The sequence below is a fragment of the Hypanus sabinus genome, chromosome 2, assembly GCF_030144855.1.
Source record: "Hypanus sabinus isolate sHypSab1 chromosome 2, sHypSab1.hap1, whole genome shotgun sequence".
Lineage (NCBI taxonomy): Eukaryota > Metazoa > Chordata > Chondrichthyes > Myliobatiformes > Dasyatidae > Hypanus > Hypanus sabinus.
The window spans coordinates 112,754,895-112,782,470 of record NC_082707.1 but is presented as its reverse complement, the minus strand read 5'-3'; the positions used below and the strand labels follow the sequence as shown (position 1 = coordinate 112,782,470).

General features: G+C 46.0%; 1 protein-coding gene and 1 long non-coding RNA gene across 3 annotated transcripts in view; one reads left to right on the top strand and one right to left on the bottom strand.

Moving 5' to 3' along the window:
* The window catches only part of LOC132382342 (cysteine-rich protein 2-like), a 123,284-nt gene extending 107,508 nt beyond the window's left edge, over positions 1–15,776 (bottom strand). Inside the window, exon 1 of the mRNA XM_059952472.1 lies at positions 15,639–15,776. Coding sequence (XP_059808455.1) covers positions 15,639–15,681 — 43 coding nt within the window. The 5' untranslated portion in view covers positions 15,682–15,776. The remainder of the gene's footprint in view (positions 1–15,638) is intronic.
* LOC132382354 (uncharacterized) overlaps positions 415–27,576 on the top strand; it is a 113,780-nt gene continuing 86,618 nt past the window's right edge. For both annotated transcript variants that reach the window (XR_009508292.1, XR_009508290.1), the window contains exons 1-2: positions 415–2,173; positions 23,154–23,349. This is a non-coding gene — a long non-coding RNA (uncharacterized LOC132382354). The remainder of the gene's footprint in view (positions 2,174–23,153; positions 23,350–27,576) is intronic.

Genomic DNA, 27,576 nt, shown 5'->3' with positions numbered 1-27,576 from the left:
GATTCATTTATTTGGGACACTATGCTGGTTAATTGGGACCGGAGACTTCTGCTGAATAGTTTCCAACTAGTGTCAGTTGCATGCACTTGTGCGACCGCTAAATACTACACCGTGCTTAAGAGTGAACAGTTTTTAAACAGCGTTAGATATATGAGTATTTGTGTTCAAAAAGCAGTGAGAAATAAGCAGGAAGACAATTCAGAACTGTTTTGCTCACTGTGGTTTCAAGCATTCAGATTTGGAAAAGCCAGCAAAGGCCCGGAGTGAAAATGAAACAATTTCACTACTTCAACACGAACAATTTGAAGATATGACAACAATCATCTTCAATATTATCTCTGATCCCCACCAGACACACAGCTCTCACCTGTGGCTCCAAATGGCTGCTTGCATGTGACATGACCACAGCCCAATACACCACTTTGACAGGCAGGTTAAACCAGCCAGTGGGTCTCATACTCCAGTGAGAAAGGGACGTGACTGTTCTAGCATGCAAAGGCAGTTCCAGCAGCCTGGGTGGATATGACCTACAGTGAGATCCAAGGGCCAGGACTCTACGTGGAGATCGAAGGGCTTGACAAGGCACAGAAGTAGTCATGGTCATCCAGTGCAAAACGGAAGACCTCATCTGCTTGTCCCACTGGACCCAGGAGTCCGAGGTCGAGAGAATGGAACTGCCCCGGTTCAACAGCTTTTCCACTGTAAAAACTCTCCAGCACAGGTTTCCTGTCATTGTCTGATATGAAGGACAACCACCTGTAGCAATATTGGTGGTGTTCCAATTGGTCCTGTATTTAATTTAAATACATCATTTGTTAGACACATGGTTTGTTTTTTTTAATGCTTTTTAAAAACTATTTCCATGAAAATTTAGCTAACTGTGGAAGCCCCTTTATTGGGACAAAATGTACAGCTCCTAATGTGTTCCAATTAACTAGAATCCACTGTATATGAAACTAAAATGGAACACTTCACATTCTTCCATGATATTCCATCAGCCTTGTTCTTGCCCACCACAGTCCAGTGGCATTCCCTTGGAATAACAGGGGAGGCTCAAGGGCTTTAATGGCCTTATCTTGACCACAATTCCACACAGTCTGATGTGCAAGGCACCACTATTGTTGGAAGAATCTCAGATGGCAATCAGGAGGCTTATGGCAATGAGACAGATCAATTGGTTGAGTGGTGTCAGCGAGACCAAGGGTCTGATTGTAGGGGAAGGTGAGAACACACACCAGCCCTCATTGAGGGGTTAGCAGTGGAAAGGGTGAACAGTTTTAAGTTCCTGGATGTCAATATTTCAGAACCCAGTGCATTGATGCAATCTGAAGAAGGCATGCCACCGGTTCTATTACATTAGGAGTTTGAGATTTGGCAAGTCACCAAACACTCCTACAAATTTCTAAAGATGTACGATAGAGAGCACTTTGAGTGACTGCATCAGTCTGGTATGAAGCCTCCGAAGCACAGGATCACAAGAGGCTGCAAAGGTTTGCAGACTCAGCCAGCTCCTTCACAAGCACAACGAGGAAGGATATGTCGAGCCTCAAGAAGGCAGCATCCATCGTTAAGGACCTTCACAATCCAGTCATGCCCCTTTCTAGTTTCTACCATCAGCAAGGTGCTACAGGAGCCGTAAGACCCACAGACAATGTTTTAGAACAGCTTCTTCTCCTCCACTATCTGATTTCTGAACAGTCCATGAACAATGCCTCATATTTCCTTTCCTTCTACACCATTATCTTTGTAACCTAGAGTTTTCTGTTGTGTACTCTATTGCTGCTGCAAAATAAACTTCACATCACGTTGGTAAGAACAAATCGGATTCTGACATTAGCTTAACCTTTACATTTCGGTGTGGGTGGACACGTAGGAGCCTTCAGTTACGCTGAAAGGGCATATTCAGAGAATGAAGCGTAACCAAGCAAAGGGGGAACGATCATGTGCAGTAGCTGCCCGTCACAGGGAGGAGCCATGCCAGAGCGAGCTGCTTCAGCAGTATTTATGGTGCCCAACACTCCAGTAATGAGATACGAGAGACGTCATCCCTTCTCTTGCACAACGCTGTCTTGTGTATTCCTTCCTGCTGGAAGTTGAGATGGAAGCCAAAATTCCCAGAGGAAGAATGAAAATCACACCAGCTCCAGCCAAGAGGAGACCGTCTGACAGACAGGTGAGTCACATAAACCCCACCCCCCTTTACTCTTCCCTGCCAGTCCAGCAGCCCACCCCACAGATACTCCCCACCCTCTGTACCCCAGCAACCATTCCGTGGTTGGCTTAACCACAATTCTGATACTTGTGGGGGTAATTCTGGCAACTTAATTCATAAAATAAACTGATTGTCACAGTGAATAAAACACAGATGAATCCTAACACTTTGCACCTTCCACTGTTTTGTAACTTTTCACAGAACCAGAGGATCTGTTTAAAATAGGGTGCTCGTTGCAAAACACTTGGAAAACAGAGTTTACTTATAGCTCAGTGCAGTATGTCAACCCTGTCAGCAAGACAAATACCAACATCAGCCCCACAGTGCTGTAAACATCCTGGCCCTTGCACTTAACCTGCTAGGTTATTAATTTGATATTCTGTCAACAAGACAACTCAGTCTCACTCAATTGTCAATGGCATTCCATTTAGTTTTCCTGCTTTATCTAGATATTATAAAAATAGCAATGACATGATTAACCAAATATTCAGAGTTTCCAATGGTATTTATAATCCACTTGACCTGGCACAATTTGTTTCCGACATTACAACAGCCTCTGTATCAGAAATACATCATTGTAAAGCCTCCGGGACTTTCTGGGTCAAAGGACCCAGTAAAGTTACAAATTCTCTCTTCCTTTGGTGTGCTACAGCAGGAGCCACTGGTCTTGGATTGCACTGTGGTGTAAGGGGAGAAGCGTCTCGGGGTTTCGACGTACAGAAGTGTTTCCGAAACCAGTTCGTGCATCACAACTTCAAACAACACTACTGTTTCTTGGCATAATTCAATTTTAACACTCCCCAGCTGAAATAAAGAAGCTTGAAAATGTGCCAGGCTAGGATCTATTGGTTAGACACCTGTAACATTATCCTGGTTTTCCTCTCTCAGATCAAAGTATTTCCAGCATTCTATTAATCTGGACTTACAGCAACTTCCGTCTGCGTCACAGCGCCATTACAATGTTGCTGTTGGCTGTATGTCCTCTAACTGCTCTCACTCTTCTCTTCTTACCCTCCTCAGGACAGGTCAATTACCATCAGCTTCAGAGCACCTCCAACCATGACATTACTTACCACCGTCCTAGTCAAAGACATTCCCTCTACCTTCACTTTTCCTACACCTTAAAACATGCTTACTTCCTCAGTTTTCCAGTTCAAAGTACATTTATTATCAAAACAAATACATGTCACCACATACAAACCTGAGATTTATTTTCTTGCGGTAAATACAAGAAACATCATGGAAACAATGAAAGACCCTAAACAACATGACTGACAACTAATGTGCAAAAGTCAAAGTGTGCCAGTACAGAAAGAGAGAAAGATTAATAGCAATAAATATTGAGAACATGAAATGAAGTATCCTTGAAAGTGATTCATAGGATGTGGGAACATTTCGGTGATGGAGCAAGTGCAGATGAGTGAAGTTATCCCCTCTGATTCAGGAGCCTGAGGTTGAGGGGTAGTAACTGTTCCTGGACCTGATTGTGTGAGTCCTGACTCCTGTACCTTCTTCCTGAGGGAGAAGAGAACATGGCCTGGGTGGTGGGGGTCCTTGATGATTTTGTGTGACAGTACTCTGTGTAGATGTGCACAATGGTAGTGATGGACTGGGCCATATCTACTACTTTTTGTGGCTTTTCCATTCAAGGCATTGGTGTTTCCATACCACGTCATGATGCAGCCAGTCAGTATACTCTTCACTATACATCTATAGAAGTTTGACATAACGAATCATCACAAACTTCTAAGAAAGTAGAGGCATTGCCATGTTTTCTGTGTAATGGCACGTGCGCTGGACCCAGGACAGATCCCCTAAGATGATAACACTGAGGAATTTAAAGTTGCTGACCCTCTCCACTTCTGATCCCCCAGTGAGGATTGGCTCATGGACTTTTGCTTTCCTCCTCCTGTAGCCAATAATCAGCTCCCTGGTCTTGCTGACTTTGAGTGAGTAATTGTGTGGCAATGCTCAGCCAGACTTCCAATCTTCCACTGATTCATCACCACCTCTGGCCAATGACAACGGTGTTGTTAGAAAACTTAAATATGGCACTGAAGCTGCGCTTAACCACTGTCGTACGTGTAAAGCGAATAGAGCAGTGGCTATGTCTTAGCCACTGTCGTACGTGTAACGCGAATAGAGCAGTGGCTATGTCTTAGCCACTGTCGTACGTGTAACGCGAATAGAGCAGTGGCTATGTCTTAGCCACTGTCATACGTGTAACGCGAATAGAGCAGTGGCTATGTCTTAGCCACTGTCGTACGTGTAAAGCGAATAGAGCAGTGGCTATGTCTTAGCCACTGTCGTACGTGTAACGTGAATAGAGCAGTGGCTATGTCTTAGCCACTGTCGTAAGTGTAACACCAATAGAGCAGTGGCTATGTCTTAGCCACTGTCGTAAGTGTAACGCGAACAGAGCAGTGGCTATGTCTTAGCCACTGTCGTACGTGTAATGCCAATAGAGCAGTGGCTATGTCTTAGCCACTGTCGTAAGTGTAACACCAATAGAGCAGTGGCTATGTCTTAGCCACTGTCGTACGTGTAACGTGAACAGAGCAGTGGCTATGTCTTAGCCACTGTCGTACGTGTAACGCCAATAGAGCAGTGGCTATGTCTTAGCCACTGTCGTACGTGTAACGTGAACAGAGCAGTGGCTATGTCTTAGCCACTGTCGTACGTGTAACGCGAACAGTGCAGTGGCTATGTCTTAGCCACTGTTGTATGTGTAACGCCAATAGAGCAGCGGCTATGTCTTAGCCACTGTCGTACGTGTAACGCGAATAGAGCAGTGGCTATGTCTTAGCCACTGTCGTACGTGTAACGTGAACAGAGCAGTGGCTATGTCTTAGCCACTGTCGTACGTGTAACGCGAACAGTGCAGTGGCTATGTCTTAGCCACTGTTGTATGTGTAACGCCAATAGAGCAGCGGCTATGTCTTAGCCACTGTCGTACGTGTAACGCGAATAGAGCAGTGGCTATGTCTTAGCCACTGTCGTACGTGTAACGCGAATAGAGCAGTGGCTATGTCTTAGCCACTGTCATACGTGTAACGCGAATAGAGCAGTGGCTATGTCTTAGCCACTGTCGTACGTGTAAAGTGAATAGAGCAGTGGCTATGTCTTAGCCACTGTCGTACGTGTAAAGCGAATAGAGCAGTGGCTATGTCTTAGCCACTGTCGTACGTGTAACGTGAACAGAGCAGTGGCTATGTCTTAGCCACTGTCGTACGTGTAACGCCAATAGAGCAGTGGCTATGTCTTAGCCACTGTCGTACGTGTAACGTGAACAGAGCAGTGGCTATGTCTTAGCCACTGTCGTACGTGTAACGCGAACAGTGCAGTGGCTATGTCTTAGCCACTGTTGTATGTGTAACGCCAATAGAGCAGCGGCTATGTCTTAGCCACTGTCGTACGTGTAACGTGAACAGAGCAGTGGCTATGTCTTAGCCACTGTCGTACGTGTAACGCCAATAGAGCAGTGGCTATGTCTTAGCCACTGTCGTACGTGTAACGTGAACAGAGCAGTGGCTATGTCTTAGCCACTGTCGTACGTGTAACGTGAACAGAGCAGTGGCTATGTCTTAGCCACTGTCGTACGTGTAACGTGAACAGAGCAGTGGCTATGTCTTAGCCACTGTCGTACGTGTAACGCCAATAGAGCAGTGGCTATGTCTTAGCCACTGTCGTACGTGTAACGTGAACAGAGCAGTGGCTATGTCTTAGCCACTGTCGTACGTGTAACGCGAACAGTGCAGTGGCTATGTCTTAGCCACTGTCGTACGTGTAACGTGAACAGAGCAGTGGCTATGTCTTAGCCACTGTCGTACGTGTAACGCGAACAGTGCAGTGGCTATGTCTTAGCCACTGTCGTACGTGTAACGCGAACAGAGCAGTGGCTATGTCTTAGCCACTGTCGTACGTGTAACGTGAACAGAGCAGTGGCTATGTCTTAGCCACTGTCGTACGTGTAACGCCAATAGAGCAGTGGCTATGTCTTAGCCACTGTCGTACGTGTAACGTGAACAGAGCAGTGGCTATGTCTTAGCCACTGTCGTACGTGTAACGTGAACAGAGCAGTGGCTATGTCTTAGCCACTGTCGTAAGTGTAACACCAATAGAGCAGTGGCCATGTCTTAGCCACTGTCGTAAGTGTAATGTGAACAGAGCAGTGGCTATGTCTTAGCCACTGTCGTACGTGTAACGTGAACAGAGCAGTGGTTATGTCTTAGCCACTGTCGTACGTGTAACGTGAACAGAGCAGTGGCTATGTCTTAGCCACTGTCGTACGTGTAACGCGAACAGTGCAGTGGCTATGTCTTAGCCACTGTTGTATGTGTAACGCCAATAGAGCAGCGGCTATGTCTTAGCCACTGTCGTACGTGTAACGTGAACAGAGCAGTGGCTATGTCTTAGCCACTGTCGTACGTGTAACGCCAATAGAGCAGTGGCTATGTCTTAGCCACTGTCGTACGTGTAACGTGAACAGAGCAGTGGCTATGTCTTAGCCACTGTCGTACGTGTAACGTGAACAGAGCAGTGGCTATGTCTTAGCCACTGTCGTACGTGTAACGCCAATAGAGCAGTGGCTATGTCTTAGCCACTGTCGTACGTGTAACGTGAACAGAGCAGTGGCTATGTCTTAGCCACTGTCGTACGTGTAACGTGAACAGAGCAGTGGCTATGTCTTAGCCACTGTCGTACGTGTAACGTGAACAGAGCAGTGGCTATGTCTTAGCCACTGTCATACGTGTAACGTGAACAGAGCAGTGGCTATGTCTTAGCCACTGTCGTACGTGTAACGCCAATAGAGCAGTGGCTATGTCTTAGCCACTGTCGTCCGTGTAACGTGAACAGAGCAGTGGCTATGTCTTAGCCACTGTCATACGTGTAACGTGAACAGAGCAGTGGCTATGTCTTAGCCACTGTCGTCCGTGTAACGTGAACAGAGCAGTGGCTATGTCTTAGCCACTGTCGTACGTGTAACGTGAACAGAGCAGTGGCTATGTCTTAGCCACTGTCGTACGTGTAACGTGAACAGAGCAGTGGCTATGTCTTAGCCACTGTCGTACGTGTAACGCGAACAGTGCAGTGGCTATGTCTTAGCCACTGTCGTACGTGTAACGCGAACAGAGCAGTGGCTATGTCTTAGCCACTGTCGTACGTGTAACGTGAACAGAGCAGTGGCTATGTCTTAGCCACTATCGTACGTGTAACGTGAACAGAGCAGTGGCTATGTCTTAGCCACTGTCGTAAGTGTAACACCAATAGAGCAGTGGCTATGTCTTAGCCACTGTCGTAAGTGTAACGCGAATAGAGCAGTGGCTATGTCTTAGCCACTGTCGTAAGTGTAATGCGAACAGAGCAGGGGGCTAATCAGACAGCCTTGTGGTGCACCTGTGCTGGCGGAGATTGTGGAGGAGATGTTGTCAATCTGAACTGACTGGGGTCTGAAAGCGAAGAGATCGAGGACTAGTTTTGAGGGGATTATAGTATTGAACACCTGATGCACCATCAATAACTCTCGGATATGTGAAGCGAGATATAGGCTTTTATTGGCTGGAAGAAAGAACAAGCAGCAAATGACCACCACACTACATCCTGGAGACTGAGGCCGGGGATGTGCCTCCAATCGCCTTTATACCGGGGTCCGTGGGAGGAACCGCAGGAGCAGTCAGCCGGGGGGGGGGGAGGGGGGTGGCGGGTCCAGACAGGTATATGTAGTTCACCACAACGCCAAGCTGTAGTTGATAAAGGGCTTCCTGAAGAGCCAATAAAATGGCATCTATTGTGCCAGTAGGCAAATTGAAGTGGATCCAAGTTGCTTTTCAGGCAGGAGTTGATAGGTTTCATTGCCAACCTCTCAAAGCACTTCATCACAGTGGCTGCAAGTGCTACTGGACAATAGTCATTAAGGTAAGTCACCACATTCTTCTCAGGTACCGGTATAATTGAAGCCTGCGAACAACAGGTGGGTACATGGACTGTCAAAGCTAGAGGTTAAAGTTGTCAGTGAGCAGTTAATCAACACGGGTCTTTAGACTTGACCAGGTATCTCATCCGGGTTGGATGCTTCCTATAGGTTCATTGAACAAAGGCATTGAACTTGTCTGGGAACAAAGCCTTATTGTCACCGATGTTGCCTGGTTTCCCTTTGTAAGAGTTAATAGCATTCAAGTCCTGCCGCAGCTGTCGACCATTCTTCAATGACTCAAGTTCGATTCGGAATTGTCACTTCTCACGTGAGATCGTACCTGGACCTCTCTGTGGTTGCCAGGCCTGATTGCCACTGATTTTGTGGGGACACACTTGTCCACGACTGTTATTAAGAAGTCTGTGACAACCATGGTGTATTCATTCATATCCTCTGATGAGTCCTTGAACACAGTCAGTCCACCGACTCGAAGCAATCTCATAACTGCTCCTCTGCCTCCTGCTACCACCACTTTGTTGTCCTCATCTCTGGGGCCTTGCCCCTCAGCATCTGTCTGCATTCAGGTAGAAGGACAGCCAAGTGATCAGATTTCCCAAACAGCAGTCTGAGCATGGAACTGTAGGCACTCTTAATCATAGGACAGCAGTTGTCGAATGTGTTGGGACCCCCAGTACTGCAGGTAATAAGCTGGGCAGAGATTTCTTCAAGCAAGCCTGATTAAAGTCCCCAACAATGATTTGAAATTGTTGGGGTAGGTTGTTTCTTGTTTGCTGAGGGTGGCACTCAGTACCTCGTGCCTCCTTAACATGGACACTCTGAAGAGGAATTAGCCCTAATCCCAATAGCTACACCTGAAGCTAACTGCTCCTCTAACCCTCCATCCACAGATGCTGCCTGACCTGCTGAATATTTTCCATTTTAATTTGAGAAGTACAGATTTTTATTGTGCACTATAACCTGGTATTCCCATAAATACTTTAGTAAAATCCACATTCAACTGACCTTCAACATCTCAAACTTTCTACAGATCCAATGAGAAAGAAAGGCTTGCTTTTACAATGCATCTCACTGGATTTCCAGATGTCTTGTCGAAAATACTTTATGTTAAAATACAACCCTTGCTTTAATGTAGGAAAGGGCAACTCATCTAGTGCAAATGTGGGTGCCATGGTAGCACAGTGGTCAGCACAATGCTTTACAGTACCAGCAACCCAGGTTCAATTCCCACTGCTGCCTGCAAGGAGTTTGTATGTTGTCCCCATGACTGTGTGAGTTTCATCCATGACTGTGTGCAGTTAGGAGGTTAACTGGTCATTGTAAGTTGTCCAGTGATTATGCAAGGATCAAACTGGGAGCTGCTGGGCTACACAGCTCTACGTGTTGGAAGGGCCTATTCCAAAACAAACCAACTCCCACAGGCAGCAGCAAGGTAGACAAGTTGTACTGGCCGGGGATAAATCAATACTGACGCACTGAGGAGAGCTGCTTACTCCTCCCACAACAGTTCATTATCCACCAGGCAGGGTCGTAGTTTGAGGCTCAAAAGGCCGTGCAGTACCCTGGTGGTCATGTACAGGAGCCTTGGGCTCAAATCCATACAGAAGAATGTGAATCTTCTGGCTCTCCTGCAGGGGGAACCGCGACAACAGTCATGCTGGCTGCAAGGCTAAAACTGCAGCAGAACTGCAAATGGGAATACGCAAGAGATGCAACGAGTCTGCACGTCCTCCCCATGGATGCCAGGATTTTCTCTGGGTCCTCCCACAGTCCAAAGATGTACTGGGGAGCTTAATTGGCTGTTGTAAATTGTCCTGTGATTAGGTTACGGTTAATCAGGGTTGCTGGGGTAGCGTGGCTACAAGGGCCTACTCGCGCTGTATTGCTAAATAAATATTACAGGGAAATGAGCTGTGGAGGGGACAGGATTACTCTGAGACTCACTGGGCCAAACAGCCTTCTTCCCATGCCACCAGAAAACAGATCAAAATATTTAGAAAGTTCCCTCTTGTGAGTGTTCATTAACAAAGACATGCTTCAGAGTGCATGGGATTCCAGACCTACATCAGTGATGTGTCCAACATTGAGAGGCAGCCTCACAGATGCTGTGGGAGATCTACTGCTGAAACAAAACTGCTGTTACAGGCCAACGACTAGCCAGCCAACTTCATCTTAAAACTCCGCCACACCTAAGCTGAGGCACTGGGTTAACCCCTCCAGTTCTGCAACAGAGATGTTCATTTTGAAGAAAGCAGCTGTTTTTCTTTGCCAGTTGCATGTTAAGGATCGTAGAATTCCACTGCTCTGGAGAAAATGCCTGCAGCCGTGCTTCAATAGCGGGCACAGTTCCAGTTAACTGACAAGTGCAAGCAAAACTCGAGTAATAATTCTCCAGTTATCACCTTATATTGAAAGCTCAGACTATTCTCCATGGAGAGAAACCTGCAATCATTTACCTCCCCTTCCCACTGCCCACTCTATCCCAGAGTATTACAGCAACTCCCCTTCCCACTCTATCCCAGAGTATTACAGTTACCTCCCCTTCCCACTCTATCCCAGAGTATTACATCAACTCCCCTTCCCACTGCCCACTCTATCCCAGAGTATTACAGCAACTCCCCTTCCCACTCTATCCCAGAGTATTACAGTTACCTCCCCTTCCCACTCTATCCCAGAGTATTACAGTTACCTCCCCTTCCGACTCTATCCCAGAGTATTACAGTTACCTCCCCTTCCCACTCTATCCCAGAGTATTACAGTTACCTCCCCTTCCCACTCTAGCCCAGAGTATTACAGTTACCTCCCCTTCCCACTCTATCCTAGAGTATTACAGTTACCTCCCCTTCCCACTCTATCCCAGAGTATTACAGTTACCTCCCCTTCCCACTCTAGCCCAGAGTATTAGTTACCTCCCCCTCCCACTCTATCCCAGAGTATTACAGTTACCTCCCCTTCCCACTCTATCCCAGAGTATTAGTTACCTCCCCTTCCCACTCTATCCCAGAGTATTACAGTTACCTCCTCTTCCCACTCTATCCCAGAGTATTACAGTTACCTCCTCTTCCCACTCTATCCCAGAGTATTACAGTTACCTCCCATTCCCACTCTATCCCAGAGTATTACAGTTACCTCCCCTTCCCACTCTATCCCAGAGTATTACAGTTACCTCCCCTTCCCACTCTAGCCCAGAGTATTACAGTTACCTCCCCTTCCCACTCTATCCCAGAGTATTACAGCAACTCCCCTTCCCACTCTATCCCAGAGTATTACAGTTACCTCCCCTTCCCACTCTATCCCAGAGTATTAGTTACCTCCCCTTCCCACTCTATCCCAGAGTATTACAGTTACCTCCCCTTCCCACTCTATCCCAGAGTATTACAGTTACCTCCCCTTCCCACTCTATCCCAGAGTATTACAGTTACCTCCCCTTCCCACTCTATCCCAGAGTATTACAGTTACCTCCCCTTCCCACTCTATCCCAGTATTACAGTTACCTCCTCTTCCCACTCTATCCCAGAGTATTACAGTTACCTCCTCTTCCCACTCTATCCCAGAGTATTACAGTTACCTCCCCTTCCCACTCTATCCCAGAGTATTACAGTTACCTCCCCTTCCCACTCTATCCCAGAGTATTAGTTACCTCCCCTTCCCACTCTAGCCCAGAGTATTACAGTTACCTCCCCTTCCCACTCTATCCCAGAGTATTACAGTTACCTCCCCTTCCCACTCTATCCCTGAGTATTACAGTTACCTCCCCTTCCCACTCTATCCCAGAGTATTACAGTTACCTCCCCTTCCCACTCTATCCCAGAGTATTACAGTTACCTCCCTTTCCCACTCTATCCCAGAGTATTACAGTTACCTCCCCATCCCACTCTATCCCAGAGTATTACAGCAATTCCCCTTCCCACTGCCCACTCTATCCCAGAGTATTACAGCAACTCCCTTTCCCACTCTATCCCAGAGTATTACAGTTACCTCCCCTTCCCACTCTATCCCAGAGTATTACAGTTACCTCCCCTTCCCACTCTATCCCAGAGTATTACAGTTACCTCCCCTTCCCACTCTATCCCGGAGTATTACAGTAACCTCTCCTTCCCACTCTATCCCAGAGTATTACAGTTACCTCCCCTTCCCACTCTATCCCGGAGTATTACAGTTACCTCCCCTTCCCACTGCCCACTCTATCCAATATTCTCACATTTGAAAGTAATAATACTTTTCTGGGATCCACCTCCAAACTGACTACACCACCCTCTCCTTCACAAATTATCGAAGCCTTTCAGACCACAAGTGAACGGACTGTAAAACTGGTTAATCTCATGAAGCTGACAACAGGGACAAGCAACCCATACCCCCCCATGATAAAAAAAAACCACAGGGGCGCTGAAATTGAGGTCTGACATCTCCACAGCTCACTATCAGTTACCCTGATAAAGTGTGATCAGTGAATTTGAAACCTTCCACGTCAGTGACAAGAGCTCTACTTTACCAGGGAGATCCACTCGTGAAAAACATTGTACATGAGCAACATTGCAAACAGCAGCTGTGGCCCAGTCTCCCAGCACCACAGGAACTGTCCAAAGTTCAGGCCCATTTTGCCTACCTGCCACCATTTTGGTCACACAGCCCACCAAAATTCTCATCCAAACTAGGCTCATTTGATTGTGTTTGGTCCATATTATTCTAAACATTTCCTACCCATGTACCAGTCCAAGTGTGCTTTAAATGTACTGTGCCTGCCTCAACCACTTCCTCTAGCAGCATAATCCATGCTAGTATAACCCTCTATAAAATAAAATATAACCCTGAAATTCCCATTATATTTTCTCCTTTCACTTTAAACCCATGTCTTTTAGTTCTTAATTCCCCAACCCTGGGAAAAAGACAATGCATTTACCATATTGATGCCTCTCATGATTTTTTTAGACCTCTATAACAGGGGCTTATGGCATAACAAGGGTTGGGAGCCCCTGCTCTACAGGATCACTCTTCATTCTCCTACACTCCAAAAAGAGCCCTATATCTTCTCTCAGAGTCCTAGCAATATTCTTGGTAGTCTTTTCTGAATGCTTTTCAATCTGCTAATCTTTCCTGTTGTAAGGTGATCAATACTGAACTCCATGATGCCCAATATCAATCTGCCCAGATCATCAGCTTACAAGCTTGAAGGAGGGCGTAAAGACCCTGCGGTGGGGAATAGCTCTTCCACTCAAGGCTGCAATACTCCCCACAGGTCACATCCCAAACTGCTCCATCACAAAAGCATTCAGCATTAAAACAATGAGTTCCACTGACAAAACATCTGCACATGCAAGCTGACACACTGCTCCTTCTGAAAGCACTTACACATCCCAGTTAACTCGTTCCTTCCTCCAGGCACTCCAACCTTCAGCTTCTCTCTAACTGCTCGCTGCAGTCCTTCAACAGTGGCTCAACCATTCTTACTCGAAAGAGCACCATTACTGAGAACCAACTCACCTCTCATTAAGATAAAAGTGCCAAGTTGGCACTTCTACTCTCCAAAATTTGCCCACTTGCCAAGCTAACAAGAACTACCAACTTGCTGATGCTCACTCCCCTGCCTCTGGTGGGTTTACAGGGTATGAAAAAAACAAGCAGCCAAATTGGACCCATCCTGGAACAGATGAGGGAATGGTTTTTAAATAAACTAGCAGGGAAGTTGGTACCAGGGCACGTAGGAACAATGAGCTCTACAGTGCAATGCAGAAAGGGCAGAGTTACAGAAAGTGCACTTTCAACGCCCAACTAACACATCCATACTCACATACGAGCGCAGTGCAGGGGAAATAAATAAACAATCACAGCAAGAAGTGCCTTTAGGCAACAATATCGACGGAGAGATGAAACAATACTACTTCTGAAGCCACGTCCAGATCACCAAACCACCAGTGCAGATGGAGCAGGTAAAAATGACAAGAAGTGTGCAAAATTTCCTCTTGCATCACCCAGGCCAGAGAAACAGACCCCTCACCACAGCATATCTGTGACAAACATGATGCCAATGCAGGTGGTCCATACCCCACCATTCCCTGTTTGTCTCTCTCCAAATGCCTCAAACACCACTTTGTATCTGTGCTTAATACCACTCTGGCAGCACTTTCCGAACACGATCCATTCTCCGTAAAAAATAAATGCCTCAAATCTCTTCTCCTCCTCTTACTTTAAACCCACGTCCTTCAGTACTTGATATTTCCACCCTGGCAACAAGACTCCAACCATCTACCCTGTCTATGCCTCATAATTTTATATCTTTCCCTCATCAAAAGACTGGCATTCCTTCATTCCCAACACAGCTTTATGATACCAGGTGTCAGTTGGTTAGCTTGAGTGTTTCACGTTTGATTTCCTTTCCCCAACATGGATCCCTTCGTTGTTTATTAAGGCTTTTAGAAATTAACATTGAATATTTCCATCACCCTTTCAGGCAGTACCTCCCAGATCAAAACTCGCTGACTACCACCTCCTATTGCATTCCTTTGCCCATAACATTCTAGATTTTTGCCCAAAACCCTTTCCCAAATACGGAAAATTGATTTTTTAAAAAATCCCCAGTGCACACAAGCCATCATCCAGGCATTTTAGGACTAAGTAGCAAGCCAGGGTGCAGCCCTTAATTCAGCACGTTAAATAATTTTTCAATAGATTAAACCCACTGATTCCCGTGGGTGGAGAGGAAAACAGTCAGGGTGTGACCTGCTATCTCAAAAAAGATCAGAAATTCCTTCTTTACCAAGGGAAATAAAATTCATTATTTTAAAAATACATGGCCAGTCAGAGAATAGTTCCAGGTTATAGCCCAGTTTTATTATGAGGGGAACAATGCACCGGCTATGAGCAAAGGGCAGAGGAGCTGTGACCCGGTACAGTACACACTGAATGATTCCAAATAATTCTCTCTCGATAAACCGCCTACTTGAGCACCCAAATTTCATCAGCGCGTCGGCAAATCCGGTAAAAAAATGGGCAATCTCCAGTTGTGTAATGTATTGAAAGGAATTATATTGCTGTTCTTCCCACTGGACGCAACAACTAAGGCAGAAATGGAGAAGGACGGGCTGCTGCGGACTGCGAACCGAAATGTTGACAGGTTAATTAATGTCCCGGGGAAGTACCGACCCGCACCCACAAGGTGAATGGCCGTTGCCCCCACCCCCTCCGGCGTTCAGTAACGGGCTGCAAACACGACCCAGCCCCGGGAAGGAGCAGCAGCGACGGCTGCACATCAGGACAGCACGCCGGCTAACTCTGCTGGAAGGGGCCACTCGGCCCCTCGTTAGCATACTAGCTCTCTAACCTCCACTGCGCAATAAATCCCACTCCTTGCCCTCTGCAACTTCGTCCAATGCCTAGCCCTATTCCGATTATTCGACCACTATCAGTTTTGTGTAGCGGGATAGGTAGGAAAGGAGCGCCCCAGAGAGGGATGAGGAATCTGCCACCTCCCGGAGGGAACACGCGCGGCTCTCTCACCAAAGTAGACGGTCTTGTCGCACTTGGGACATTTAGACGCCATCACCACCGCTGTCCGGCCTTTCTCGTCCCGCTAGCCCGCCGTACTGACACCCACACTCAGCGCTCCGGGCGCCACCCGCCCGCTCCCGCCCCCGCCCCCAGAACCACCGCTCATTGGTCAAAGGCCCCGACTCCCTTCTCCTCTCCGTCGCTTATTGGCCACCGCCACCGTCAGTCGATCGCAGAGCGGCCCCCGCCTTCTCCCTCCCTCTCGCAGATCTGGTCCTTCTGGGGAGCAGTAACCGTCCCTGGCTCCACCTGTTCCCCTACTGACCCCCCACTCCAACACCAGCAGCCGTCCGCAGAATGCTCCCCGCAGCATTTAAACATACAGTGCACCCGACACACGGGGCAGTGCGCGTTTTGATCGTGTTTCCACCGAGAATGCACCGCTAAAGGATGGAGCAAGCAGATTGGTCCCAGAACAGAGCTGGCATTACTAGGGCTGTCATATCTTTAATGCGTTCACGCATTATTGCAACATCGAGAAAAATATGCAATAAGAAGGAAGCCGAGAATGTCGTGGGAATGCGTTACTGATCTGGAATGGGGTGTAGGGGCCATAGTAAAAATAAGTCGTAGGGATAGAAAGTGGGTTTACTGCCGAGGCGGCAGACGCTTTGCAAACCGAGTGCAGTGGAGAAAAGTGGAAGCTGAGAATTGCTAATTGGTTCATTATTGTCACATGCACTGGGATGCAGCCTTTGTTTGCGAGACATACAGATAGACAGATCATAATTACATCGAGGTAGAACAAAAGAAAAGAATGCAGAATATAGTTTTACAGTTACAGAGAAAGTGCACTGCTAGTTATCAATTAAGACGCAAGGGTCTCGAAATAGATTGAGAGATCTGGACTTCTTTATTGTACAAGAGATTCGTTCAAGGGTCTTTTAAGAATGGGAGATAAGCTGTCCTTGATCCTGGTGGTACAATTCCCAGGCTTCTGTGTATTCTGCTAGACAGGAGCGGGGAGAAGTGAGAATGCCCGGGGCGGGTGAGATCTGTGATTAGGCTGGCCGCTTGACCGAGGCAGCGGGAGTTTGGGGACGGGAGGTGGATTCACAACTTTCTGTAGTTCTGTGCTGGCTTAAATAGAGCGCCTGCTAGAGCAAGCCGTGATCCATCTGGGTAGCGTGCCGATTGATCCGGGTGGGAATTTCAGTGAAAGATTGCCAGTGATATGGTGCAGTTTTGAGCGAGCTCAGGAAAAAGGAGAGCTGGTTGTGGGAGAACAGGATGGAAATAGAACCCAGGGTATTGCATTCAACACGGGTTTGACATGGAAAGGGAGTCTGCCCGAGAGAGGGAAGGAAATGGCAGAGGTCTCTATCTCAGTGGTGGAGCAGCCGTCAGCAGAGGTACGATGTATCCACGCAAACATTTAAACGTTGTAACTGTACTGCCTCTATCACCTTCTCTGGCCACTCGTTCCATGTACCCACCGACCTCAACAGAGGCAGTGACTATTGCAACAGCGAAAAGGAGTTACAGGCCACCCCAACAACGTAGGGAGGTCAGCGAGAGGGGTGGGGGGGGGGGGGTGGGGAAAGCAGCCTAGACAGAGAGGGCAGGGTTCCACGTGTGGTTGATTCGGCCGGGTCTGGCGATGAGTAGGAAGGACAAACTCCAAGGTAGAGTACAAAGTAAATGGCAGGATACGGTAATGTGGAGGAGCAGAGGGATCTGGGGTACATGTCCACAGATCCCTGAAAGTTGCCTCACAGGTAGATAGGGTAGTTAAGAAAGCTTATGGGGTGTTAGCTTTCATAAGTCGAGGGACAGAGTTTCAGAGACACGATGTAATGATGCAGCTCTGTAAAACTCTAGTTTGGCCACTCTTGGAGTACTGTGTCCAGTTCTGGTCTCCTCACTATAGGAAGGATGTGGAAGCATTGGAAAGGGTACAGAGGAGATTTACTAGGATGCTGCCTGGTTTAGAGAGTATAGATTATGATCAGAGATTAAGGGTGCTAGGGCTTTACTCTTTGGAGAGAAGGAGGATGAGAGGAGACACGATAGAGGTGTACAAGATATAGAGAAATAGATAGAGTGGACAGCCAGCGCCTCTTCCCCAGGGCACCACTGCTCAATACAAGAGGACATGGCTTTAAAGGAAGGGGTGTGAAGTTCAAGGGGGATATTAGAGGAAGGTTTTTCACTCAGAGAGTGGTTGGTGTGTGGAATGCACTGCCTGAGTCAGTGGTGGAGGCAGACACACTAGTGAAGTTTAAGAGACTACTAGACAGGTGTATGGAGGAATTTAAGGTGGAGGGTTTTATGGGAGGCAGGGTTTGAGGGTCGGCACAACATTGTGGGCTGAAGGGCCTGTACTGTGCTGTACTATTCTATGTTCTATGTTCTAATAGTGAGGCACCTCTTGCCCCTCTCTGACATCACTGTCTCCCCCATTCCCTATCTGTGTGTAGTTTCTGGGCATTATCATCAGAGGATGACTCAAATACTATATGTGCAATGGTGACTCCCTCAAGCATTCCAACACCTCTGGTGAATAATTCACCTCCTATATTCCTCTGGTTTCCACAGTACTGGTGCAATGGGCCAGTAGTTGCGTCCTTGGGACCCTGCATATGGAACCACATCTAACCTCAGCATCCACGAGGTTATTTAATCTCTCCTCCATAACATCCAGCATTCCCTCCAATTTTGTTCTACAGTTATATGGACCAATCATTGCCCTGAGCAGAAATTTTTTGCACAGCTCCAAAATTGTGTGGCACTTTAAATGTTCTTTTTGTAACATTCATACTATGAATATTTACAATGAAAATGAAATATCTCGTACTTTTGATTGTGTTTGTTAATTAATGAAATTCAGTACAACAAAGAAAATCTTCCACACTTGTAAACTTTTTCTCTTCTGCCTTTAAAGTCAGAATATAGAAATGTTCACCCCTAACAAATACAAGGCACAACACAGAACTCAAGTAAACAATGTTAGGCAGTCAAAGCAAAAGTAGAATGTTTTGACTAGATGGCGTTGGTATTCAGCAGGGCAGCAATTTATTAAAAATGAGCAACCAACCCATTCTGTGCATATTGTTACAATTTGTAACATGAAACACGGACAATGTAAATACGTTGAAGCTTTAAAATGTTTCAAAGTAAAGGTTTATTACTTAGAAAATTTATGGACTATATTTATTAAAACAATTAATTACAGGGTATTTCACAATTATATTAACATTTCAAAATGCATAATGTCAAAACTGTATTAATATCATACAAAATAAAATTACAGCAGTGCATCAACAAAGGTTATGTGCACGGGAGCATTTCAGTTACTGTGCGGCCATGCACCCATGCAGCATGGCGGGAACATTGCTGACTCTCTGCCCTCCTCCCACTGATACCCTTGCCTAGATACATGACTGTTTACTGCTATCTGTAAAGTTTGGCTGCAGTTGGCAGGTAACCAGTCACTGTAACTTGTCCCAGTGTGTAGATGAGGAGTGGAATCGGGGGAAGTTGATGGGAACATGGACAGAATATAACAGAATGAATGTAGGATTGGTGTAAGTGGATGTTTGATGGTTGGCACAGACTTGAAGGGCTGAAAGGTCTGTTTCCATGTTCAGCCAGTGACTCTGCTACCCAGCTTCATTCTCCTCTATGTTGCTCAACATGCTGCCTTTGTAAAAAAAATGAGCCAATTAGTTCGGAGCCATTTACTTTGGTTTCTGGATAGGAAATGCCTTCACTCCTTGTTTCTAACTCTCCTTGGGCCTAGCACTCCCAGAAATCTTCCCCCATTCGAGCCGCTCTCCAAGATAGTCACATTTCCCCAATTCCAGCCTCTTGCACTTGCACAGGGTTCCTAGTTCCACATTAGCTGCTTTGCCTTTCAATGTCGCGGACCAAATCTCAGAAATCCTCCAAAACTCCTCTGCTCTGTGCAACCACTTCATTATTTATGATGCTCCTTATGATCCTTAAGCTTGCCATTAAATCAGGTTAAAATGTTTGAGGAAACTTGCTTCCTGTCACCATGTCACAACAGCCATGTGAATACAAGTTCTTGTATGCAGTGCATGTGGCCAAGCTGAGAGATGATAATGGTGTTATTGGAGACCAAGACATCAAAGGTGGCCACTCCATTGTAATTCATTGGGGTAGCATGATGTCTATATTCTGAAAGCATATATTTCCAACTGCCACACTATTTTTTCTCTCTTTGCACTACTTATTCATTTTAACTTTTTAAGTATTATATTACTTACTGTAATTCAGTTGTTGTTATTATGTATTGCAATGTACTGCAGCCGCATAACAACACGTTACTTGACACACTCCAGTGATGTTAAACCTGATTCTGACTCTGAACTAATTGGCCCACTTTTGTTTACAAAGGCGGCATGTTGAGATGAGGGTGAGAGAAGTGGGGATGTGGATGGTGCCAAAGTAAAGAGTGATCAGAGGGTGGGGCAGTGAGCTCGGATAAGACAGCATGACTGGAACTACAGTGTAGGCAGCTGACTTACAGAAGGAAGAGATGATTGGAGGGCAGAGAATTGAAATGGACATAGAGCATGACTTCTCTTAGCATCAGTGCAGCAGTTGAGCAGGTGTAGCATCAAGGAGCCCTGGTAAATCTGACTTCAGTGGGCATCATAGCAGAAAACTCTCCAGTGGTTGGAGTCAGTTCTGTTGTGATACTTATTGTTATGTGGTAGCAGTACATTGCAATCCATAACAATATAAACTGGAATTATAATAAAATGTGTGTGTATATGTGTACATGGTTTTTTATATATATAGTTAAATAAGTAGTGAAAAAAGAGGGGAAAAGTAGTGACGTCGTGTCCAAGGGTTTAATGTCCATTCAGAAATCTGATGGCTGAGGGGAAGAAGCTGTTCGTGAATCATTGAGTGCGTGCCTTCAGGCTCCTGTACCTCCTCGCTGGTGGTAGCAATGAGAAGAGGGCATTTTATATACATTTTTTGGAATAAAGAATACAATTAGGACAAAAGCAACCAAGTCCACTTTAGTGCAAAATGCTCGAAGTGGTCTTAGTGTCGCTACATTGAAGTAGTGAGCTGAGTTGAATAGGTTGGTCCAAGCAGGGATGTAGCTGTCCCAATGCATCACTATAGGAAGAACTCAGCAGGTCAGGCAGTATTCATGGAAATGAATGAACAGTCAACATTTTGGGCCAAGACCCTTCATTATGAATGGAAAAAAAGAAGCCAGAATATGAAGGTGGGTGGATGGAAGGAGGACAAGCTAGAAGATGATAGGTGAAGCCAAGTAAGTAGGGGAGGGGGAGGGGGCTGAAGTAGAAAGCTGGGAAGTGATAGGTGGAAAAGGTTATGGACTAGAGAAGAAGGAACCTGATAGGAGAGGAGAATGGACCAAGGGTAAAAGGGAAGGAGTAGGGGCACTGAGGGGATTGCTGTTCCACTCCATATACAAAAAGCAGGATTTCCGATGGCCAACCATTTTAATTCAAACCCCCATTCCCATTCCATCACGTCAGTCCATGGTCTCCTCTACTGCCACGATGAAGCCATTCTCAGGTTAGAGGAGCAACACCACGTATTCCATCTGGATAACCTCCAATCTGATGGCATGAACAATGATTTCTCCTTCATCCTTTCACTTCTTCCCTCTCCCCCTTCCTTTTTCAGTTCTTCACTCTGCACCCTACCCTTACCTCTTCTTTTCTCCTCCCCTGCCTATTATCTCCCCCAGTGCCCCTCCTCCTTTACCCTTGGCCCATACTCCTTGCCTTATTCTGGCTTCTTTCTCCTTCCTTTCCAGTCTTGCTGTAGTTTTTCTATGTTTCTACACATTTGTGTATCTATATAGAGAGAGCTAGAGAGAAAGAGGGAGAGAGAAGGAAAGAAAGAAAAAGGGAGACGGAGAGATAGAAAAAAGGCGAGGGAGAGAGAAAAGGAGAAAGAGTTGGAGACAGGTATATATGATTCACACAAAATGCTGAAGGAACTCTGCAATTCAGGTAGCATCTATGATGGCAAGGAGACAGGCAACATTTTGAACTGAGACCCTTCAACAGGACTATTTGTGCTGAACCCCAGCACCTGCAGGATCTTTTATGTTTAAGATATTTTGTACATGCTTGTTTTTAAAGTGGTTGTTTCCTTCAGCAGAGGGTCGGACACGGGCAGAGATTAAAAGTAACAGATAGAGGAATCTGAGGGGAGGTGGGAATATGTTTCCCCAAGAGGAAAGCGGAGGACTGAAATTCACTGTTACAGACAGAGACGCTCCGCACATTTAAACAAGATTTGGATGTGAAGTGCTGGGCCCAAGCGGGTGAGATCAGGCTCCTTCTCAACTGGCACTGACATGATGGGCCAAGTAGCCCCTTGTGTGGTGGGATTTCTGTGATTCCATGAAGGACAGACATTGGATGTTGTCAGCAGCACCAACGTCCCAATGGAAAACTATTGGATCTCTGAGCAATGGCTGACCTGATCACTGGGCAGCTAGCTGCAGTCTGAGTGAGAGATGTTGCTTCTGAACATACACAGATTGTAACAAACCTTCGGCCTGGATGAGAGCGCAGATTTGCATGGTGGTGTAAAGTCTGAGTGCTGTGGAAGGCCCGAGCTCTGCCTGTCCGTGGGCAGCCTTGTCTCTAGAGGTTTGCCACTGAAGGAGCTGCTTCCCATGTCTCTGCAGGAACAGCCCAGGCCCGGGCCAGAGCTTGTGGCACAGGATGTTCTGGAATCCCCCCGATGCTCCAGATTTCTCCCATGTCACAAAGACGAGGAGTAGGGGGGATTGGGAGCTCGGCGGGTTAATTAGCCACTGAGAATTGCCCCTAGTGTATGGGTGAATGGTGGGATCTGGAGGAGCTGATTGTACCATGAGAAGAATAAAATGGGCTAAGTATGAATAACTGGGTGGATAGCAGAGACTTGAAAGACTGTTCCTGTGTATTGTAACTATGTCCCAGAGCAGGTAACTTGTTGAGATCCATACGGAAAAGTTGTAGGTGAGCTGATTGGTATGTGTGGGCAATTTCAGTCAATCTCCCAGCACTGTGCAAAGTGCTCAGCAGCAGCTTGCGATGATCTCCAGTTTGCAACAAGTCCTTGAAGACAAAAGAGACTGTGGATGCTGGAACCTGGAATGAGAATCAGAATGCTGGAAGAACTCAGCATCACTGATGTTTCAAGCCAGGCCCCTGCACTTCTAGTGGCAATCTTACGCCTTTCCACTCAGTCCGGAAAGCTGACCAACGTCTTTTGCCTCCACAGTGCTGCCTGGCCCACTGAGCTCTGCCAGCATTCTGCTTTCTGTTAGTAACGAAGCCCCGGTGCTGCAGTTTTATGAATTATTTACAGTGAGCACCATGTTGGTGTGAAATAACTCCCCTGACCTGTTCCCCGTCGCTGGAAGTGACCAGTAAGATGGTTTGCACTTAGATGCAGCGGCCTCTCGGAGACCAATCAAAGACATTTGTGTCTTTTTTATGATGACAGGACAGTACTGGACTACAGCTGAGTTCCTCCAGTATTCTGTGTGTGTTGCTCTGGACTTCGGGAACTCTCATAACCGCAGGTCTACCCCAGCAGCCAGCTGCTCTCGGGTGGAGAAGCGGGACTTGGAGTGAGCGTATGGCTGCCTGCTGCAGGAAGGCATTGGAGTTGGTGCGGCAAAGCGGCGTGCAGTGAAATGGTAGGTGGTCATCTCGTATGTCTCTCTTGCCAGACCCCATTGGACAGTTATAATGTGGGATGTCTCAGACCCACTTCCCTTGTTTGTTGGAGCATCAGACAGCAGAGTGCTGAGTGTCCATAAGACATGGGAGCAGCCCATTGATACTGCTCCACCATTAGATCATGGTGGATCAAGGCTTACCAAGAACCTATCAACCTCCACCTTAAATACACCCACTGCAACAGTGTCCTCAGTTGTAATAAGGACCAGGCCTCAAACTGTGTGTTTTCTGTGTGACAGTATGTTTTCTTCCCAGCTTGTATTTGTGCTTTGTGTGTCTTGCTGTGTGTATCTTGTACTGTGTGTATCTTGTGCTGTGTGTGTCTTGTACTGTGTGTGTCTTGTACTGTGTGTATCTTGTGCTGTGTGTATCTTGTGCTGTGTGTGTCTTGTACGGTGTGTGTCTTGTACTGTGTGTATCTTGTACTGTGTGTATCTTGTGCTGTGTGTGTCTTGTACTGTGTGTATCTTGTGCTGTGTGTATCTTGTGCTGTGTGTGTCTTGTACTGTGTGTGTCTTGTACTGTGTGTATCTTGTACTCTGTGTATCTTGTGCTGTGTGTGTCTTGTGCTGTGTGTGTCTTGTACTGTGTGTATCTTGTACTGTGTGTATCTTGTGCTGTGTGTGTCTTGTGCTGTGTGTATCTTGTACTGTGTGTGTCTTGTGCTGTGTGTGTCTTGTACTGTGTGTATCTTGTACTGTGTGTATCTTGTACTGTGTATCTTGTACTGTGTGAGTCTTGTACTGTGTGTGTCTTGTGCTGTGTGTGTCTTGTGCTGTGTGTATCTTGTGCTGTGTGTATCTTGTGCTGTGTGTGTCTTGTGCTGTGTGTATCTTGTGCTGTGTGTCTTGTACTGTGTGAGTCTTGTACTGTGTGTGTCTTGTACTGTGTGAGTCTTGTACTGTGTGAGTCTTGTACTGTGTGAGTCTTGTACTGTGTGTGTCTTGTGCTGTGTGTATCTTGTGCTGTGTGTATCTTGTACTGTGTGTGTCTTGTGCTGTGTGTATCTTGTGCTGTGTGTATCTTGTACTGTGTGAGTCTTGTGCTGTGTGTGTCTTGTGCTGTGTGTGTCTTGTACTGTGTGTATCTTGTACTGTGTGTATCTTGTGCTGTGTGTGTCTTGTGCTGTGTGTATCTTGTACTGTGTGTGTCTTGTGCTGTGTGTGTCTTGTACTGTGTGTATCTTGTACTGTGTGTATCTTGTACTGTGTATCTTGTACTGTGTGAGTCTTGTACTGTGTGTGTCTTGTGCTGTGTGTGTCTTGTGCTGTGTGTATCTTGTGCTGTGTGTATCTTGTGCTGTGTGTGTCTTGTGCTGTGTGTATCTTGTGCTGTGTGTCTTGTACTGTGTGAGTCTTGTACTGTGTGTGTCTTGTACTGTGTGAGTCTTGTACTGTGTGAGTCTTGTACTGTGTGAGTCTTGTACTGTGTGTGTCTTGTGCTGTGTGTATCTTGTGCTGTGTGTATCTTGTACTGTGTGTGTCTTGTGCTGTGTGTATCTTGTGCTGTGTGTATCTTGTACTGTGTGAGTCTTGTGCTGTGTGTGTCTTGTGCTGTGTGTGTCTTGTGCTGTGTGTATCTTGTGCTGTGTGTATCTTGTACTGTGTGTGTCTTGTGCTGTGTGTATCTTGTACTGTGTGAGTCTTGTGCTGTGTGTGTCTTGTGCTGTGTGTGTCTTGTGCTGTGTGCGTCTTGTACTGTGTGTGTCTGGTACTGTGTGAGTCTTGTGCCGTGTGTATCTTGTGCTGTGTGTGTCTTGTACTGTGTGAGTCTTGTGCTGTGTGCATCTTGTGCTGTGTGTGTCTTGTTCTGTGTGTGTCTTGTGCTGTGTGCGTCTTGTACTGTGTGAGTCTTGTGCTGTGTGCATCTTGTGCTGTGTGTGTCTTGTTCTGTGTGTATCTTGTGCTGTGTGTATATTGTGCTGTGTGTGTCTTGTACTGTGTGAGTCTTGTGCCGTGTGTATCTTGTGCTGTGTGTGTCTTGTACTGTGTGAGTCTTGTGCTGTGTGCATCTTGTGCTGTGTGTGTCTTGTTCTGTGTGTGTCTTGTGCTGTGTGCATCTTGTACTGTGTGTGTCTTGTACTGTGTGCATCTTGTGCTGTGTGTGTCTTGTACTGTGTGTGTCTTGTACTGTGTGCATCTTGTGCTGTGTGTATATTGTGCTGTGTGCGTCTTGTACTGTGTGTGTCTTGTTCTGTGTGTATCTTGTGCTGTGTGCGTCTTGTACTGTGTGTGTCTTGTACTTGTGCTGTGTGCGTCTTGTACTGTGTGTGTCTTGTACTGTGTGTATCTTGTGCTGTGTGTGTCGGGTACTGTGTGTATCTTGTGCTGTGTGTGTCTTGTGCTGTGTGTATCTTGTGCTGTGTAGATTTTGCATCTTGGCCCCAGAGGAACATGTATTCATGTATGGTTGAATGATAATTAAACTTAACTTGAACTTGGAGTTGAACTTAACTTGACTCTAACCACTAACGTTCAGTGTGACCATGGCGCAAACCACAACTCCAGGAACTATTGCCCCCACTGCATCCATTTGTACAATTCCAATTAAAAAACCAGTTCCCCGAGGTTCCTCTGGGCAACCTGAAGGCTCATGAGGGTTTGTATGAGGTTGTGAGAGCTGAAGTCCACTCCCACAGCCAGGCCCAGATCTGCACACTCCTCAACCAGAATGGGGAGGCAGGAATTGGGAGTTTTCCCAGCATCACAACTCCAAGCTCCCCCAAAATCTGCTCACCTTCCAGACCTGTGCAGCCAAATGTAGCCCCACTTCTCACTCCTGTCTTCATTCCATCCACTGGCGGTCTCTAACCATTATCTCTGCTGTGCCAGTACTCTAAGACTCTGGCCGATCTGAATCATTGCACAAAGCTGTTTTGTTTTAAAAATACTCCAGGGGTTGCTGTTAATAAATCACTTGTGGTAGATTCTGAATTAGATTTACTAATTCATGATAGCATGCAAATTAATAAAACAACCAGACCTGGATGAAAGCCATTGGTAAAGCTGACCATTATCTCCAGACACTGTAAATGAAGCTCGAGATTAAAATAAACAAAAAAAAAACATCCTGTTGAACATTTGAGATTCCATTCTGATGACATAACTATTATTTTGAAAGGGAATAGACAATAAAATGCATGGATTATCACTTCCTCTCCTCCTGCATTGCCCTGACCACTGCTGTGGCCGGAGGAGGATCTGGCTGTGTCCTGGCACATCTTTAAGCACACTGACACTCCAGGGTCTTGACGAAGGGCTGCACTGTCACAAGCACTGCTATTGGGTATGGTTACAGTGAAACAAAATCTCTGTTCACAACAGGGCAGGGGAGTTCTTCCCCATATCAGCAGATTATCTGGTGATTACATATATTTAAAAATTAATTTTCCAGGATCTGGTTGTACCCTGCACTAATTGCCCTAGAGAAAGTGGAGATGTGCTGCCTTCAACCACTATCCCACTACAGGGGGCCCTAGAAAATCTTGTAGGACAGAGGGATATAAGAGTACTGTAGTGTATTTAATATTTCAGTAATATTGTAAATACATTGTTTGAATACGCATTCTTAGTTGTTTACATAATGTATTGCGGGTTATATGTAAAAGTAAGTAAATGGCGTACGGCATTACGCCACCACATCATGTGTGTCTCGTTTAAAGGAAAAAATGAAACTAAGTGTACACATGTTATCTCCTAGCTGCATGTTTTCTTTTAATTAATTTAATGTTTTAGAGTTACAAACCATAATAGTGGTGACAAGTAATTTTTAAAATAAATCTGAGATGACTACATATCTGTAGAAACTCAGCAAGATGTTTGAGTAAAAAAAGTGCAGCGAGAAGCAGTCGAGTAAAAAAATACGCAGCACATGTTTCTTTGGGAAAGGCCAGAGACTGTTGAATTTTAAAAAAAGCCAAAAATGGAAGAATTCACAGGTTCACAAACAGTGAGTACTGGGTGAAAATAATCATAAAAATGGCCTACATTGGAAAGATTGATGTGTTTGTGTATACAACAGATGTACTGAGCAAATCGAGCAATATTTTAAAGCAACTGAAATAGCCAATGAAAGTGGGTGCCAGTTTTGCAGAGTGCATTGGGTTTAAAGGCTTACAGCTTGCTTAGAGGTTTGGCTGCTCCATCCAAACCAGCCAAAATGAACTTTGCTGATATCATAAAATA